At 46.3% G+C, this 18,189-nt stretch overlaps 1 protein-coding gene across 10 annotated transcripts in view; it reads left to right on the top strand.

Moving 5' to 3' along the window:
• RAB11FIP4 (RAB11 family interacting protein 4) overlaps nt 1–18,189 on the top strand; it is a 312,484-nt gene that overhangs the window by 284,450 nt on the left and 9,845 nt on the right. For 8 of the 10 annotated variants that reach the window (XM_053289861.1, XM_053289869.1, XM_053289871.1 and 5 more), the window contains 6 exons: nt 2,662–2,802; nt 5,710–5,791; nt 10,064–10,201; nt 11,799–11,957; nt 14,264–14,407; nt 17,064–17,159. In XM_053289861.1, the coding sequence (XP_053145836.1) occupies nt 2,662–2,802; nt 5,710–5,791; nt 10,064–10,201; nt 11,799–11,957; nt 14,264–14,407; nt 17,064–17,159 (760 nt within the window). Of the gene's footprint in view, nt 1–2,661; nt 2,803–5,709; nt 5,792–10,063; nt 10,202–11,798; nt 11,958–14,263; nt 14,445–17,063; nt 17,160–18,189 lie in introns of all 10 variants that reach the window. The other 2 variants (XM_053289862.1, XM_053289863.1) reach the window with 2 other exon arrangements.

The raw sequence follows: 18,189 nt of genomic DNA, 5'->3' as shown, positions 1-18,189 counted from the left end.
CCATTGGGAAAGCTGAGCTGCTCCTGCTGCTGTCCCTACTGATTAAGCGAGCGAGAGGCTTTCCATAGAGTCTAAACTCCTGATGAGCATCATCCATTCAAAGAGAGAACCACTCACCACACCTTTTACAACCAAGGCTATCCTGAGTGAGAAGAAATTTATCAGCCATAGGCCTGGTCTGATCTTCACACATGCAGCAAAACGAAGTCGAGCTGCACTATTGCAGACTGTAGGTAGGGAATGCTATTTTTGAATATTCCTTCAAAGGAAAAACTCTGGTTATGTTCAAATGGATGTGGCCCAACTTGCAAAGAGGGATGAGGATGCAATGAGAGCTCAACCACTCCGATATCACTGTAGGGCATCCCCAGGGCCATTCTTTAGTAGGGTAAACAGCCCCGCACCCACCCTCTGGAGCCCCACGCCTGGCCCATTCCCCAAGGATGCTGCTTTCCCATCTCTTTCCCATCACACCCGTCTGCCTTACATTCTCAGCAGACTGCTGGGGGGGGGTATTAGAGTGGAGAGCAGCAGGAGCTGGTGAGGGGGGTCTCCTTTGCCAGCCATACTGTGGATCTGTACTTTTAACTCCTCAGCTCAGCCTGCCTAGAAAGTAAGGCAGCCCTGCCCAACTGGAGAGGAAGGAGGGGCTGTGCCATGGGCAAAAATGGTGGTGGGTGGTGCGAACATGGGGCTGAGGGAGGCGAGGCTGGTCCAGCTAGCACCCTGTCTCACTCTCCCAGCTCAAACTGCATCTAAGTCACTAGATGGAGAGTCTGTTTGCTCCCTTGCAATCCCTCCACCTAGTGAACTGCGATACTCAGTGGTCACAAAATAAAAGGAATATATACAACACCGTTTCCCCCACAATATTAGATGGTTTTCATTTTTTCAAAAGACAACTTTTGGTAACCCCTCCTTGCTTGATTTTTAAACACGCTGGAGCAAATAGATTTCACTGCTGTGACCAGCGGAGGTTCGTCACTCAGGGCTGCTCACCCCCACCCACGCACCAATATCCAACACACGTAGCAGAGCTAAAGAGTTCCATCGCCTCCCTCCTCGGTTCGAGTGACGAGAGAGGCAACCGGACTTCCCAGTGCCTTGCAAACTGGATACTAAGTGAGAGGTACACATGCGCCCTGACTAGGCATCGGGGCATGTGCACACACCCCTTTCATTTCGTATTCGGCTCACGGGACACTGGGAAGTTCGCCCATCTCCTTGCTGGAATGAGGAACAAGGTGAACTTCCCAGCGCTGTGCAAGTTGAATACTAAATGAGAGGTGGGTGGCTGTGCCTTGCATCGGGGCGCACGCAACCCCCCTTTTCAGTCTCTAGCTTGCGCTGTACTAGTCTCCTCTCTCTCCACGCTGGAAGGAGAACTGGATGTCCAAGAGCCTCCAGCATTGGATACTAAATGTGAGGTGTACATGCTCCCTGATGAAGCATCAGACCACATGCACGCCTCTCATTTAGTATTCAGCTTGCACAGCTCTGGGAAGTTCTGTGCCACTCTCGTCTGGAATGAGGAGAGAGGCGATCAAACTCCTTAGAACAGCACCTGTTGAATACTGAGGCGGGGGGGGGTGGCGAGCAGAGGTGGCAAAGGAGGAGTGTGGCTGAGGGGGAGTGCTGCTCACCCCCAGCCCTGCACCCTCCTAGAACAACCCTGGATGTCCCAATGAGCTTTCAGGATGCCCTTCAATCCCTGGGTTTTGGAGTGTGTGTTTAGGGGCCATTCAGATGAACATCCCCCACACATAATCATCTCTATAGCGCACCAGGACAGCCTTCAGTGACTTCGGGGTCACTTCTCTCATCGTGTCCACGCTCCTTTTGCGTATTGGGGCCATGTTCATTTGAACTGTCCCTCTGCTAATTAAAAACAAACAAGCAAGCATATCAGGGAGTGAGGTGCTATCTTGCCCGGATGTCTGAGCTGCCGGATTTATATATAGAGAGGCCTAACTCATTCACTTGTGTGTTCTAAGGCCTGTAAATCATATTGGCAGCATTGGCTTCCACTGTCCCCTGGAATCTCAGTGATTATCATGGTGTTTGTCCTGCCCTCTCTAAGGCGTGTGCGTGCTCACTCTTTTTTTGATGTCCACTAGTCAATTTTAGATCCTGCTTAGGTTGAATCCGGAAGGCCCCTCTATGAATATATTTGTGCGCACACTGCCTTGATACTGCTGCCCAGAATAAAATTCCTGCATGGCTTTCTACTAAGAAATAAGCTAAATATCTAGTATGGGTGGAGCAAGAGATTCCCATTATACCTGTGGTATTGTGGAGGGTTTACTCTTGAGGTTGTATGTGTGGAAAAATGACAGGGAGTGCTTCAGAGCAGCCAAATTGCCTTGTATGCCATTTCTTTCTCTCATTCTTCTATTTCTTTCTCTGTAATATCTTTTAATAATAAAAAGATACAGAGATCTTAATGGTGAAAACTACAATAAGCAGAATTCTTGAGAGCCCAGCAAATAGAGATAGTGTCTCAGAGGGCATGTTGAAATGCTCATATAATAAGGAAATAAAAGTCACTTTAATTGCCTTTGCGGCTGTTGGGAACTGCCAAATCCTAAAGGAATTAAATGTGTGTTGTTTCCACATGTACCTGTTGTACTGTTGCATAAATAAATGAAATAACTTTGCTAGAGTTCATGAACTGGAAGAACTACTGAAAGACCAAGAGACATTAGCTCAACAAACTCTGGAAGAAGAGATAAAGAGGCACAGAGAAGCATACAGCAAGTATGAAAAAGAGAAGAGCACAGAAATTGAACTGCTAAATACAAGGTATACATAGACATGTGCCGATTTTCCTTGCTGCCTCCAAAATTCTAGAGAACACTTTCTTGCTTTGCTACTAACGACTAAGGACCTGGTGATCATATAGCACTCTTCACATGTTATGTTCAGTGGACGCACAGTTCATGTACAGTGTACACATGTACAGATCTGTGAACAGATACAGTTTATAAACGTTAGGCTGAATGCATGTACAGAACCAGTCAGCAGCAAACTGGGCCGGTTCAACCGTTGACTGGCCCCAGTGAAAGGGGTCTAGTCCATGATCAAGCTGGACTGAACCCTGTTCCTCTGCGGACCAGTTTGCCAGTTTGAATGCTGTAAAGGGGAATCCAGTGAGGATTCCCCTTTGCTTCCAAAGGTAATAAAAGGCAGTGGGGGAGCCTTTAAAACTGAAATAGAAGGCACTTAGCAGCAGGCCTGCACAGCACCCCCTGCTCAGTGGCGGCAACATGCAAATGGCCTCTTCACATGCACGGGCGTGGAGAAATGGGTGGTCAGTTCTGCTGTTGACCACATTAGCCATGTTAGATGCATAGGCTATGGGCACCTTTTTGTCTGGGTTGTGTGTGGATGTGAGGAGGATCTTTTGCTTCCACCCACTGTGAATAAATTGGGTCAGCTTTGTCCATTTTCAATAGCCAACTACAGTTTTGCTCACATTGTCCATGTCCACACAGTCTTATGCTGCTGGGCCATACCAGACCCTCACACGACATTTGTGCCTCTGTTCACACAGTTCTGCGCACACCCCTAATGCACGTCCTATCTGCATCCTGCATTTGAGGGGCCTATACCCAGGTTCACTTTTTGAATGAATGCATGTACAGTCATTCACACAAACACATGTACACGTGTACAGACATCTGTACATACATCAGGATTATAGCCACAGTTGAGCAAGGGGGGACAAATGTCCCTTGGCCCCTGAGGGATGGGTCCCCTGCCAGCTGGGTGAAAGCTTGTTCTTTCCCTTGCACCTCTCTGAAGAACGTGGAGGCAGCAAGGGCCCATCTTCCCCTTTTGTCCCAAGGCCAAGTCCAACCTTGCTATGCCCCTGACACACATCAACATAATGTCTGCATAGGGCTCATGTGATTGTCCAGATCGGTATTTCTATGCACTTTACTCCCAAATGTGCTTGAGTGTGTGATTGTGTGGGGGAGATATTATATGATCAGTTGCTGCAAATGTACAGTTGACAATTATTGCTATAACTGCAGTGGCTTCATAAACGTTTGTGATCATGGCAGCAGTTTATCAATGAGTATATCTTATGTTCTCTTGCTACTTTCCTCCTGGGAACAATCAGGTAGAGCAAAATATTTAACATAAGAACAGCCCTGCTGGATCAGGCCTAAGGTCCATCTAGTCTAGCATCCTGTTTCACACAGTGGTCCACCAGATGCCTCTGGGAAGCCCACAGCAGGAGTTGGCATGCCCTCTCTCCTGATGTTACTCCCCTGCAACTGGTACTCAGAGGCATCCTGCCTTTGAGGCTGGAGGTGGCCTATAGCCCTCCGACTAGTAGCCGTTGATAGACCTCTTCTCCATGAAGTTATCCAAGCCCCTCTTAAAGTCATCCAGGTTGTTGGCTGCCACCACATCTTGTGGCAGAGAATTCCACAAGTTGATTATGTGTTGTGTGAAAAAGTACTTCCGTTTGCTGGTCCTAAATTTCCCTGCAGTCAATTTCATGGGATGGAATTTACATGTGAAATGGCCCTAAAATTGCCAGTCTTCTCTCATTTGGACCATTGGTGTATGTTTATGTGGAGGAGCCCATTCTCATGATGACAAAAACCCTGTCATTGTGTAGGCAGGAATCTGTGAGGTTCTATTTGTTGTTGTTACATTTATATCCTACCCTTCCTCCAAGTAGCTCAGGGCAGCATAAATGGTTCGTCTCACCTCTATATTGTCCGCATAACACTCTTGTGAGGTATGTTAGGGTGGGACAGGGTGACTGGCACAAGGTGCTCCATGGGTGAGTGAGTATCTGAACCTGGGTCTCCACAGTCCTAGTCCACCACTACACTGGGTTGGCTCCCAGTGCATTCCGTTACGGAAGAGGTGTGCCTGGGCAATAAAGTAGCATGTAATGGGCACACGTTTAGCCATTCTGCTATGTTCTTTTTTACTGATCATTCACATATCTATATAGATATGTAAATTTAAAAATAAATGTAAGGATGATGCTGTACATCTAAACAGACAAAATATGGGGAAATATATGAAAATAAATGAAATTACAGAAGTGAGTAGAAGACATAGATTGTATTATGGGCAGAGCAGTATGGACTCCGTGCTTTAAAGCACACACACATACACGCACAGGAGCAGTTCAGTTTCTGTGCCAAGAAGAGCTGAATTCTGAAAACTAAAAATTATACAAATTGGGGAAACTTTTATCTTGGACACTTAATCATGTTGGAGGGGCAATAAACTATGCAGGGAACTGAAACCCCATGAGGGACTAGAAATCTTAGGAATTTTCAGGTCACTGCCGTATTCTGTGCTTTTTCTGCACAGCTGCAGAATCATGACATTCAAAGAACTCTGGTTAAGTCTCCAGTTCCAATAATTTAATTTATAGAGACCAATGTTTGGTAAGGGGATTCCTGAGCAGTGTTCTTAACTTGGTAGAGTATAGGAAGTTGCCACAGATCTTAAGACCCCTGGATCTCTTATAGCAAAAAGATACATGAGAGAGAGAGAGACCTGAAAGCCTTACAACCCGTAAGTGATAAAATCCATCCTTGATGTTAGGTATTGCGTGCTTTGAAAAACTGGGCCTTTTAGTTGATGAAAGAAACCTGTTGTATGCACTGTCAATACAGGTGGGCAGATTTTACAGTACAGCCATTTTTTACTTTATTTCTTCTTAAACTTCAGGGTTCAACTGCTTGATGAAGAAAACTGTGAGCTCACAACCACAGTCTTACGACTGAAGTCTCAAACTGAGAAACTGGATGAGGTAACCAAAGTCTTGAATTCTTGCCCTAGATCTTGTTCAAGTGAATCTATAACTTCAGCCATGGCACCTTAACTTTAATTTCAGTAGACCTTGATCCAGGGGCGTAACTACAATAGGGCAAGGGGAGACAGTTGTCTGGGGGCCCACTGCCTTGGGGGGCCTCCCCAGAGGCAAGTCACATGACTGACTCCCCCAGCCATGCACCCACCCGGGCTTCCTTCAGTTGTATTCATCCTCCGAAACTGATGTGAGTGTTAAGACCTGGAGCTACCAGAACAGCATGTCTTTCTCTAGTACCATTAAATGACTTGCATCGTCCACAATTTACAGAACCTTTTTAAAAATAATTTAGGATGATGTTCTATGGCACATAGGTATATATATTACTATGCTTTTTGTTACCACTATTCAGCCTCATTTAAGATTTCTTTACTTCATGAGCTGAGCTTCAGTGAGTGGGGGGCCCATTTTAAAATCTTGTCTCTGGGCCCACTCCAACCTTGCTACACCCCTGCCTTGACCTGTTTTAAATCAAGGTCAGGTTGACTGGTTTGTAGATGAAGTTGTGTTAACAGTTACCTGCAGCATTGTTGTGATCCAAGAGAGAGCAAAATGTGCACTATAAAAACCCTGCGCATTAGTTACAATGTTCCCTCTAACAGGGATTCCCAGAAGTTGTTGACTACAACTCCCAAAATCCCCATGCAAAAGCCATTGCAGCTGGGGATTCTGGGAGTTACAGTCATCAACATCTGGGAATCACTGTTAGAGGGAACATTGATTAGTTACCTATGTTACTCCCGAAGAATAGGAACAAGAGATAAAATGAAGGAATGCACTTGCTGCTCCAATTAATGCTCCAGTGAAACTTGTAAAATACTGGGAGAAAGCTTTAAAGCCACACACTCCTCAGTCTTTTAATTTTTGTTCTGAATTTTAAATATTTAAGAACTGTTACATATTCGGGCTATTGGTGATGTTACTGAGCCTCCTGCTCAATACAAAGGAACAGGAATGTTGTCAGAGATGGGAAAAGCACTTGAAATTCTAGACAATCAGGATAGCTTGGAAAAAGAAGTGCAACAAGAACTGCTTTGCCAAAGAAGTGCTTCTGTCATGAGGATTTCGAGCAGGGCTGCTCAACTTTGGCCCTCCTGCAGATGTTGACCTACAATTCCCACAATCCCTGGCTATTTTATTTTATTTTATTTTATTTATTTGATTTGATTTGATTTGATTTGTAAACCGCCCTTCCAAAATGGCTCAGGGCGGTTTACAAATTAAAACAAACCACTAAAACAGTAAAGAGCTGAAACAAATTAAAAACAATATAACAACAATTACCAATTTAAAAACATTTTAAAACAACAATTAAACAATTACAGTGAATTAAAAGCCCCGAAATCGGGTTAGAATATTAAAACCGATTTTAAAAACCCTGGAAAGCCAGGCCAAACAAATACGTTTTAAGGCTCTCCTGAAGACTAATAGAGAATTCAAATTGCGGATTTCTGCAGGGAGCACATTCCACAGCCCTGGAGCAGCTATAGAGAAGGCCCGCCTCTCAGTCGCCACCAGACGAGCTGGTGGTGACTGGAGACGAACCTCCTCAGATGACCTTAATGTGCGGTGGGGATCACGCAGAAGAAGGCGCTCTCTAAGGTAACTCGGGCCTAAGCCGTTCAGGGCTTTAAAGGTAATAACCAGCACTTTGTTTTTTGCCTGGAAACATATCAGCAGCCAGTGCAATTGTTTCAAAATAGGCGTAATATGGTCTCTCCGGGTTACCCCAGAGACTATTCTGGCTGCCACATTGAAGTTTCCGAACTACATACAAAGGCAGCCCCACGTAGAGCGCATTGTAATAGTCAAGCCGGGAGGTCACCAGCTAGTGCACCACTGTTTTGAGGTCATCCTCTTCAAGGAATGGGCGCAGCTGTCGAATCAGCTGAAGCTGATAGAAAGCACTCCTGGCCATGGCCTCCACCTGAGAAACCAGGGTGAGGCCTGGGTCCAGGAGTACTCCCAAGCTGCGCACCTTCCCCTTCTGGGGGAGTTTAACCCCACCCAGCACAGGAAGATCTAACTCACCCCTCAGATTCTGAGCCCCCACAATGAGCACCTCCGTCTTGCTTGGATTCAGCTTCAATTTGCTATCCCTTATCCAGCCCATTACTGCCTGTAGGCAGGCATTTAGAGAATGAGTGCCATTTCCTGAAGAAGGAAGGGAGAAGTAGATTTGGGTGTCATCAGCATACTGATAACACCCAGCACCAAACCTCCTCATGACCTCACCCTGCGGTTTCATGTAGATATTGGTGACAGAATGGAGCCCTGAGGGGCTCCATATAACAGCTCCTGCTTTGAGAAGCGACTGTCACGAAGCTCCACCATCTGGGATCTACCCGAGAGATAGGAACGGAACCACTGCAGAGCAGTGCCCCCTATTCCCAACTCCCCCAGGCAACCCAGAAGGATACCATGGTCGATGGTATCGAACACTGCCAAGAGATCCAAGAGGACCAACAGAGTCACACTCCCTCTGTCGATTCCCCGGTAAAGGTCATCCATCAGGCTGACCAAGGCTGTTTGACCACTATTGACCACTATGGCTGGGGATTATGGGAACTGTTGTTCAAAAACATCTGGGGCTGGGGGGGGGGCTAAGTTGTTGAGCAGGCTTGATTTAGAGCAACCATTGCTATTTTAGCTGTGTTGCTCATGAGGTTCCTGTTAGTTTGGTCAATTGCCATTGTGCACATGCATGTGTGGAACAGGATTTGCCCCCACACACTGAAGCTGCACATGTGGGAAGGCCCCATCTTTATTGATGAGCCTAGTCATCTGTTTCCATAGCATCTCTTCAGACAAATGACTTCACAATCCTACATTCAATCCTACATTCAATCCTACAATCCTACATTCAAAGAGGTGCAAAGAGGCACCTTTTACCGTGGTGATTATCTTTATTTAGCAGGGTGAGAGTAACTGGCCCTCTCCACCCCCAGCACAGTACTTCCAGTGACTGTTGCTGGTGTCTATCTTATGTTTCATTTTAGAATGTGAGCCCTTTGGGGACAGGGAGCCATCTTATTTATTTGTTATTTCTCTTTGTAAACCGCCCTGAGCTATTTTTGGAAGGGCGGTATAGAAATCAAAATAATAATAATAATAATAATAATAATAATAATAATAATAAAATGATTCCTCATAGGAAAGGCTTCTGTTTCTTTAATAGCCCCATAACAAGGAGTGCCACAGAAGATACAGCTTCTTCTGCCAGAAAAATGATTATTCCAGTAGACTTTCCCTTTGTCTGTCTCAGAGCTGTTAAGCAGCGGTGCCTCGGCGTCACATGGTAGGATCTGTCTACTTGACCTCACGACTAGCAAAAGAACAGCAAGCTGACATAGCCTCCAGTTCCTTTCCCCCTCCCAGATTATCACTTATTCAAAACAGAACATTATGTCATTTGTTGAGGGAGCATGTGTTGGATCTAATTCAGCCACATGACAGCTCCTTTCTTCTGTTTATAATAGTTCTTGGTAGACTTGCAGGCCTGATCCAGCCGGGGTTAGGTAGTAGCTGCCAGCTACTCTAGTATGGAAACAGCCTTCTGTACTGGCAAGTTCTGCTGGCAGATGAAAATGGTGTGGAAGAGAAGAAAGGAAATGGGACTCTGAAGGCTGATGTAAACATTCAGGAGAATTGCATGGTGTAGGCCTGTTGGGACTGTTCTTTATATAATGCAGGCAGGGGATTACATGTCTGAATGCTCAGCCATGTCAAAAAAAACCAAAACAAAAAAAACAAAACAAAAAACCCAACTCTGGAAAACAAGCATGCCAGCAAGAAAGGTTGCAGCCTCACATTTTCCGTAATGTGACAGAATTCTATGTGCAAGGTTGGGGTTGGGTTTGTTTTAACCTTGGGGAACATTCAAACAGCCATCTGAAAGGAGGGTCCATAGCTCAGGGGTAGAGGGCACCTTTTACGTGCAGAAGGTGCCTGTTCAGTCTCTGGCTTCTGCAGACCTTGGAGAGCCATTGCCAATCAGTGTAGACAATACTGACCTTGATGGACCAGTGGTTTGATTTGGCATCAGTCAAACCACCAGGAAAGTATACTAGGAAAGCTTAGTGTACTCGGTTCCTCCCACCGTCTGCTTTTTGAAGTGATACCATTCCAGGAGGGCGGCAGCAGCATATGCTTTTTCTGCACATACAGATCTACACTTGATGCAGCTTGTAACTTGCCTTTCCCTTTCCTCAGGAGAGGCAGCGGATGTCAGACAGATTAGAAGATACCAGTCTGAGGCTCAAAGACGAGATGGATTTGTATAAAAGAATGATGGATAAACTGAGACAGAACAGGCAGGAATTTAACAAGGAAAGAGAGGCTACCCAGGAGGTGAGTAATGATGTTTATGAGATAAGGCTAATATTGTCCATGTGTTTCCCATGATATTAACATTTTGCAAAGTAATCAGGTAAAATAAAATCTTGATTGAGAAGTGACTCAGTTAGGCATGGTTGGGATTAGGGATGTGCATGAACCGGTTTGGTGACCCTTTTTATGGAGTGCTGAACCAGTTTGAAAGTCCAGCATTTGAGCCGGTTCGGAGGTGGGGGGGTTCCTTTAAGGGAGGATGCCCTTACTTGCTCCACCTTTCCCCGCCCCCACCAGGGCTCTCCCCAAGAGCACTGGCGCAGGGCTGCAGTATACCTCCTTGCAGTCCCAGTCAGTGTCGTACCAGAAATAGCCATGCCTGTGCACATGCACGTCGGCCATTTCCTGTTCAACTCTGACTGGGGCTGCAAGGAGGTATGCTGCAGCTCTGTGCCAGCGCTCTTGGGGACACGGCTGGCAGAGCAGGTAAGGGCACCCTTCCTGCCCCTTAAAGGAATGCCCCCCACCTCCCAGGAGTGCACAGGCCAGTTTGTGCACATCCCTAGTTGGGATGGGAACAGACAAGATCAGCCTCAGAGTAGGCCATGAGAGGAGGTTACTTCATCACCTCAGCCCTCCTCCTGGCTTGCTGCATCCAGCCGATTCTCTCTCCAGGGGAACTTCCATGCTCAAGAGCAGTCCTCATCATCCACTGCTATGGCTTTAAATGCCCCAGTACAGAGATGACAGGGCTTAAAGCCTGCTCCAAGCCCTGCCCCCTCCCTGGTTTCACTTCCTGCTTCCTGTCACGCCCAACATGGCTGCACCTCTGGAGCTGTTCCCTGCAGCTTTCCCTGCCTCCCTTGCTCAACCTCACCAGGACCATCTCACCCACTCTACCTTCAGTAGACAGAAGCCCCAAAGGAGGGATACGGCACGCTCTGCTGGACTCCACAGAGCCACACAGGCAACCAGGTAAGGCAGCAGCCCAACTGGAAGAATTTGGAACTAGGTTTTCAGTACTCTGTGGCTTTAGTGGGCACGTCTACACATGCTCACAGGATCATCCAGGCCTTAAGCCTGAAGCCTCTTCTGCTGTCACCAGCCCTCCTTGACACTGCCATCCTCAACCACTCTGCTGTCCAGAGTAAGTTTAAGAAAGGGGGCAGGGAGTCCAAATTAAATCTGAGTTGGGCCCATTCCAAAATCTAACTCAGAAGAGCCTGTGGTCCATCACTTGGTAGTGATGCTTTGCTCCTCCTGCAATTTACTATCATAGGAAGGTGTTTGTAGAACATGCTGTCATCTTTCATGGAGTGTCTGCAAGGTTGAAAAGGCCTGACTAACACCCATGTGAACCTGAAAAAGCATCCCAGAATCCTCTGCAGGGTATAGAAGTTCTTCTGCAGACTTATTAATGTGGAAAGGAGTTCTCTTAGCATAGTAAACCTGAACACTGCAGCACTGAAGCTTTCACTAGATTATTTTGGATGTGCTGGTGTTTAGCCTTATCAGAAAATGTTTCTGATGAGACTAAAGTCAGCAGTTTGTCTTGCATTCCAGATGTGGATGTATATGTTAGCAAAAGTGTTCTGTCCTTGCCTTGGCTTCTATGCAGCTTATTGAGGATTTGCGGAAGGAGCTGGAACACCTGCAGTTGTACAAGCTTGAATGTGAGCGGCCTGGCCGAGGCAGGAGCTCTTCCTCTAGCTTGAGCGAATTCAATGCAAAGACGAGAGAAGTGGAAATGGAGCATGAAATTAAGCGGCTAAAGCAGGTGAGTCGGGGTAGGAGGGAGGGAGGAGGTGAATCTCCATGACTCTTTGCAAGCAGAGTGTGAATAACCATGGAAAGAGGCCAGAGCATCTGTGGCCTCCCCAGAGATTCTGAATGGCTCAGAAATTGTAGTTCCTTCATCTCATTTCAACTGCTCAAGTGCTCTCAAACAGAGCCTGCCTGAGAATGATTCCTTTTAAATGTTGTGCACATCTGGATGTGGACATACACAAGCTGCCTCTCCCTCCCCCCCTTCAAATCTAAGGGCTGGCAATAAAATCTGACAGTGGCCTAGCAATGTGTCCTCAGGTGCGCATGAGTGCCAAGTATTGCAGAGTGTTTGGTATGGATCTGAAGTACAAATTTGCACTGATGCATGTGATTGCCACGTTTAATTATGGCCACACCATGTGACACCCGCCCACCTGGCATTCTTGAGCCTGAAGCTGATGATATGGAGTCTGTAGCCAACTGTGTGAACAGAGCACAAATGTTATGTGAGAACCTAGTATGGCCCAGTAGCATAAGACTGAGGATGTGGAAAATGTACACAAAGCTTTAATTGGCTATTGAAAATGGACATAGCTGACCCAATTTATGACAGTGAGTGAAGGGCAAAGGATTCTCCCCCCACCACACACACACACACACACACCAGACAAAGGTACCCATAGCCTATGACTCTGACATTGCTAATGTGGTCAGCAGCAGAACTGATTGCCTCCTATTTCTACAAGCCAGGAGATTCCCTCTCCAAATGAGTTGGCTTCGAAGTGGTCATTTCATGATGATCCCATCTGAGGCTTGAATCCACTACTTTAAGGATTGTAATCTAGTATCTTAACCAATTGGCAACCACATTGCCACTGGGAAAACTCTGGAATTTTAAAGCTGTAAATATTCTGATGGCAGCAAGTTGACAGTAGCCCTCAAAAGGTGAATTACTCTCTTAGGTTGCTTCCACTCTTAACCTTTTTGTTCAGTGTTGACACAGTTTGGTCATTTGTTTGTTCCTGATAATTGTTCCCCTCCAACTGTTTCCTCAGTTCTTTTACACGGATGTTTTGTAGCAATGTCCAGAGCTTCCACTGCAAATGTAGTGCAGCCCCTTTCAGATGTGAACTGACATCACTATTGGCTCACCTGGTTTGGGGGCTTGGTGTGATGTGCTCAGTAATAGCATAGAACTCTCTCTCTCTCTCTCTCTCTCTCTCTCTCTCTCTCTCTCTCTCTCTCTCTCTCTCTCTCTCTCTCTCTTAGTTGCTGTTCTATCACTATCTGTTCTAAAAGGGGTTCCCTCTGCAGTAGTGTTCCTGGGCTTGATACTGTAATGATTGCAGTATCCCTTGGCATTCTGCAGATACTGTAATGACTGCATTATAATCAGTCTCACTATTGTTTGCAAAAATAAAGGAACCCTATCCCCACCCACCCACCCCCTATTCCCACCATGGAGCCATGGCATAGAAGCTCTTACAAGGAACAGGATATGCAGCCCAACAGCAGATAGCAAGAATTATAGTTATGGAGAGAGTAGTTTTTCCCTCTCCCTGGAGCAGCAGCAGCGGTTCTTTACATGGAAAGGGGTGGCTGGTTGAAACTTCACCAGGAGCAGAAGTGGTGGCAGTAGGTGCTCTGGTTAAAGGAAAAGAGGTGGGTGGAGTTTCCGTAGCATAACTATCGTGTGGGGTTGGGGAGGCAGGATCATGCCTGCATTCCCCCACATGAACGCCGGTTCCCTACAAGCTGCACCGCTTGTGCACCCACACTATCCACACTGCAGCGAGTGGTGCAGCCATCTGGAGGCTGGGGGGCGGGGAGGAAATCTGACCTCCAGGAATCCCACTGAGTAGCACGGTGCATTGTGGGAATTCTAGAGGCCAGCTTGCTCCTTCCCCCAGCCTCTATAGTTTTAATGGCTGCCTGCAGCAAGAAAAGAGCTGTCGGCAGTCTGTGCACCCACATGACTGAGCGGTGAGGTCAGAGGATGCACATGTGCCCTCCTACCTTACTTTTTTAACCTGGCGGGGGAGGGGGGTACCCAGCCTACCCAGTAGAGCTGTGCTAGGATTGGTCCTGATCCTGGCGGTTCTCATTACTAGGTCTACCCGGGTAGGGCTGCTCTAGCCCAGCTAGACCTTGTCATGAGAATGACCTCATTGTATAATTAGTACTGAATCAGGCCAACACATGTATAGAGTTGGCCAAAAAACATCCCACTACCTTTTTATTGTCACTAGGAAGCACATTTAGCATGCTAAGTGAATTGTTCCTTGCTGAAATGACTTCTTCCCTCCTTCTTAATAGGAGAATCAGAAACTCCGTGACCAGAATGATGACCTTAATGGGCAGATCCTTAGTCTTAGTCTTTATGAAGCCAAAAACCTTTTTGCAACACAGACGAAAGCCCAGTCGTTGGCTGCGGAAATCGACTCTGCCTCCAGAGATGAGGTAAAGTGCTTAGCAGCCATCTCTTGCAGCTAATTAAGTAAGTGTACTCTGAGGAAGTAAAGCAAAAAAGAAGAAAGGATGTGTCGGTGGCCAGTGGTGCAAAAACTAGCAAGTAACTGGGATTATGAACTCCAGTTCAAGCACCGCAAAGACTGTTTTGGGATGTTTGTATTGAAACTTGCATTCTAGTGTAGGCAGAATGCCGGGTCTCCTATACACTGGGGTGGCCAAAAATTCTGTGTTGCTTGCATCTCCTAATGTCTGGTGCATGAGAACAAGAACTCCCCTCCCTTGGCATTCTGCAGTGTGTGTGTGTGTGTGTGTGTGTGTGTGTGTACACACACACTCTCATTTCATTAAAGTTGGGGGAAGAGAAGGACACCGTTTCTCTCTGTCTGTCTGGTTTGCCTTGGACATGTCTGGGATCCACACTGTATTTGATTGAGAGGCACATGTAGTTCCTAAACCACCTCTTGGCCACCCTGCTTTGTTTGAGACATCTTTTATTGAACCAAGTTGGCCTCAGAATAAATAACCATGGGATGTTATTATTGAGCATACTCTTGTGCTTCACATCACAGAAGCCACTCTCTCTCTACTGTCAGCATTCACATGTACATGGAGTTTGTTCAAACACACTCTTTCCTGTTCCTGACCTCAGCCTCTGAAAAACAGGAAGAATAAATACTGCTTTGTCTGTCACTTTTCCTACTCCCTGTTTTCCTAATCCTACTAGGGAATTGCTCACAGGTAGGGTATAGGCCTCAGGTTCAACCTCCCAGTTATCTGAAGGTTGAAAGGCTAGGAAAAGCTATTTGCCTGAGATTCTGCAGATTTGCTACTAGTTGGAGTAGACAGTATTGGGTTAGATCAGTGATTCTCAAACTTGGGTCCTCAGGTGTTATTGGACTTCAGCTCCCATAATCCCCAACCAAAGGCCACTGAGGCTGGGGATTATGGGAGTTGAAGTCCAATAACACCTGAGGACCCAAGTTTGAGAATCACTGGGTTAGAGACCCAAGTTTGAGAATCCCTGGCTCTGGTTTGAGATAGCTTCATATGCTTCCCTTTCTTTTGCCTCTCTCCTTTCATCCCAGCCCTTGCCAAAAGGCAGCACAATAAACACAGCCTTGTTTGTGTTGACACAATAATGCGGTTAGCTGCATCACATTCTCTGCTCTTGTATCCTTCCAGCTGAAAGAGATCTTCTTTCTAGACCATTCATATGACTGAGTGTATTGGATCACCTGAATCTTCAAAGTTTCACTGGAGGATATATATGAGACTCTGTGGTAAAACTAGGTTAACTTCAGTCTTCTTAAGGCTACTACTAAAAAAACCCTCAAAAACTTGAATCCCCATGGTCCAACAATGAGCTCATACACGTGGCCTTCAGCAACCACTTCCAAGGTCTGCGGGGAAGGCAGGAGCTTGCCTGCCTTCAGATGAGTGGACTCCATCTTTCCCTCCATTGCACCACTGCAACATGTGCTCACACGGACAGCAGCACTGAGATGGCAGGAGTTGGGAGTGAGAGGACTTCCCCCTCCCGCATCCCAGGATGTCCCGAGCCAAAAGCATGGCAGCTGGTTTTTAAAATTTTACTGTGTTTTTAAATTTACAAAGCAAAAATACACATTCTGGATCTCTTTTGCAGTTAGATTAAATATGAACTAGTCCAATTCTTTTTTTTCCTCCCAAGAATCCCAGCAACCAGCAGTATATGGTTCATGAGAAATTAGCCAGTGGCAGGGGTGTGCACAAAACCAGTTTGTCCAGTTCAGTTTGAGTCCGGACTGGACTTGAACCAGACTGGGCATGTTCGGTTTTGACATCCCGAACTATAACTGATGTTCAGCTTGAGTTCAAGCCGGTTTGGGGTTCTAATAGTTTTGGTCCAGGTTGTAATGCTGGCCTCTGAGGGTTGCTGCCGCGGGGGGCAGGGGTGTCTCAGAAGGTTCCCCCTCCCCTGCTGGCCTCCCCCTGATCCTTTTCAGGCTGGTTTGGCCCATTAACACGTGGCCATTTTGAAGGCTGCCTCACATGCGCACTGGCCATTTGCATGCTCGGGCAGTGTGCATGTGCAGTGGCCTTCAAAATGGCCACTGTGAGCAGGCAGAGGGCCGGGAAGGCCCCGTAAACAGGCCGAATTAGCCCAAAAAGGAGCAGAGGACCCAGCGGTGGGAGCAGAACCTTCTGAGACATGCGTGCACACACACCCCACGCCAGCACCCTCTGGAGGCCAACAATACTACTCAGACCCAGCGGTGAGTTATTTTTAAAAAGTTGTTGTTGTTTTAAAAGGAGCCAGCCCAGTGTGTTCAGCTTGACTTCAAGCCAAGCCGAACTGGGCCCTGTTTGATTCGAGGGCAAGCCTTCAAACAGGCCCGTTTGATGGCGAACCAGTTTGAAATCGAACCGGTTCACGTATCCATAGACAGTGGACCATGATCAACCTTCTGCCCATCCCTTGCCCTATAATATAGTTAGACAACGTTTCTGTATCATGCAGAAGCCTTGGTTAAGCCTGTCTTTTCGAAGCACAAAAGTTTTAGGTTTTGGGTTTTTTTTTAAAAACCAACCTTTTGAATTACTTTTAATAGGAAAGAAATAAAACTTTTTTAGTATTCAAGTGAGAATGTGATTTAACACTTAGGGCGATATTGTGAAGGAGTTTTTGCATGGGAACAGGGGAGAACAGCAGAAGATGCAAGAGGTTTCTAAGGTTTATGAACTTCCAGAACCTCTAAAGGTAAAATAAAATAGAAAGTTGTTGTGGCAAATGAGTAGTTTGATTTTTAAAACAAAACAGCTGACAAGAATTTTCTGTATATTTCAGTTTTTCCTACAACTTCTAAAATGTATTTCTTACATTCATACCCCACCTATCTTTCCTGGTGAAACTTGAGGGGTCATATATGGAGTTCCTAGGCAATTTCGCATCCAAGTACTGTCCAGACCCACATCTGCTTGGCTTCAGCAAAATTTCTGCATCATGGGCCTTGAGTCTTAAAATCATGCCCATTTATAAAATCAAGATCATGGGACATTTATAAAGTCATTTCCACTTCTAAATTTACCACTCCCCTACCTCCAGGAACCTCATTTGGTGTCCCTTTCTTTTTTTGGCTGCTATATTCACTCTTTCCTTTATCTCTGCTAAGTTTCTAAAGGCATAGACCCTTGCTACACCTCTTCTAGGCTCCTAACTCCATCTTCTCCCCTTCCTTGACCATTTCATCTCCAGCCCAAAGCCACTTGGCTTGTAGCACCTCTAAACCCACACCTTTTCACTAGTCCCAGTGGACTCGATTGACCAGATGCCTGGACCATAAACTCAAGCCTTTAGGCAATTCATGTGATCACTGCTACATTTTCTGTAATATTAGAAATTGTGACCACCACCAGGAGCCAAGACAAGTACTGCCCCTAGGTGCCCCCCCCAGTGCCCCGATTTCAGCCAATGCAATGTTGACCATCCTAGAGGAAACAGTGAGTTTTTTCCAGCAATTTTGGGCAGTCTGGGAACCACCCCCACCCCTCGATTCCCATAGCCCCTAATGCTCCATCCGTGGATTCACTATCCGCAGCGCCCCCACAGAACGGAACCCCTGTGAATAAAGGGGTTATGGGCCTGTGTAATTGTTTATGGCAATAGTAATTGACTGACATCTGGACTAACAGAGCACCGGTAAAAGGTGTAACACCAATGCTTCTGAAAGATCAAACTTGGTTGTGCCATGTGCCTTAGCCTCAGTGATGGGTGGCAGCTGGAGAAAGGG

The sequence above is a fragment of the Hemicordylus capensis genome, chromosome 2 (genome assembly GCF_027244095.1).
Source record: "Hemicordylus capensis ecotype Gifberg chromosome 2, rHemCap1.1.pri, whole genome shotgun sequence".
In the NCBI taxonomy this organism is placed as follows: Eukaryota; Metazoa; Chordata; class Lepidosauria; order Squamata; family Cordylidae; genus Hemicordylus; species Hemicordylus capensis.
Note: the sequence above shows the minus strand (reverse complement) of the source record. Positions and strands in the feature narration are given on the sequence as shown.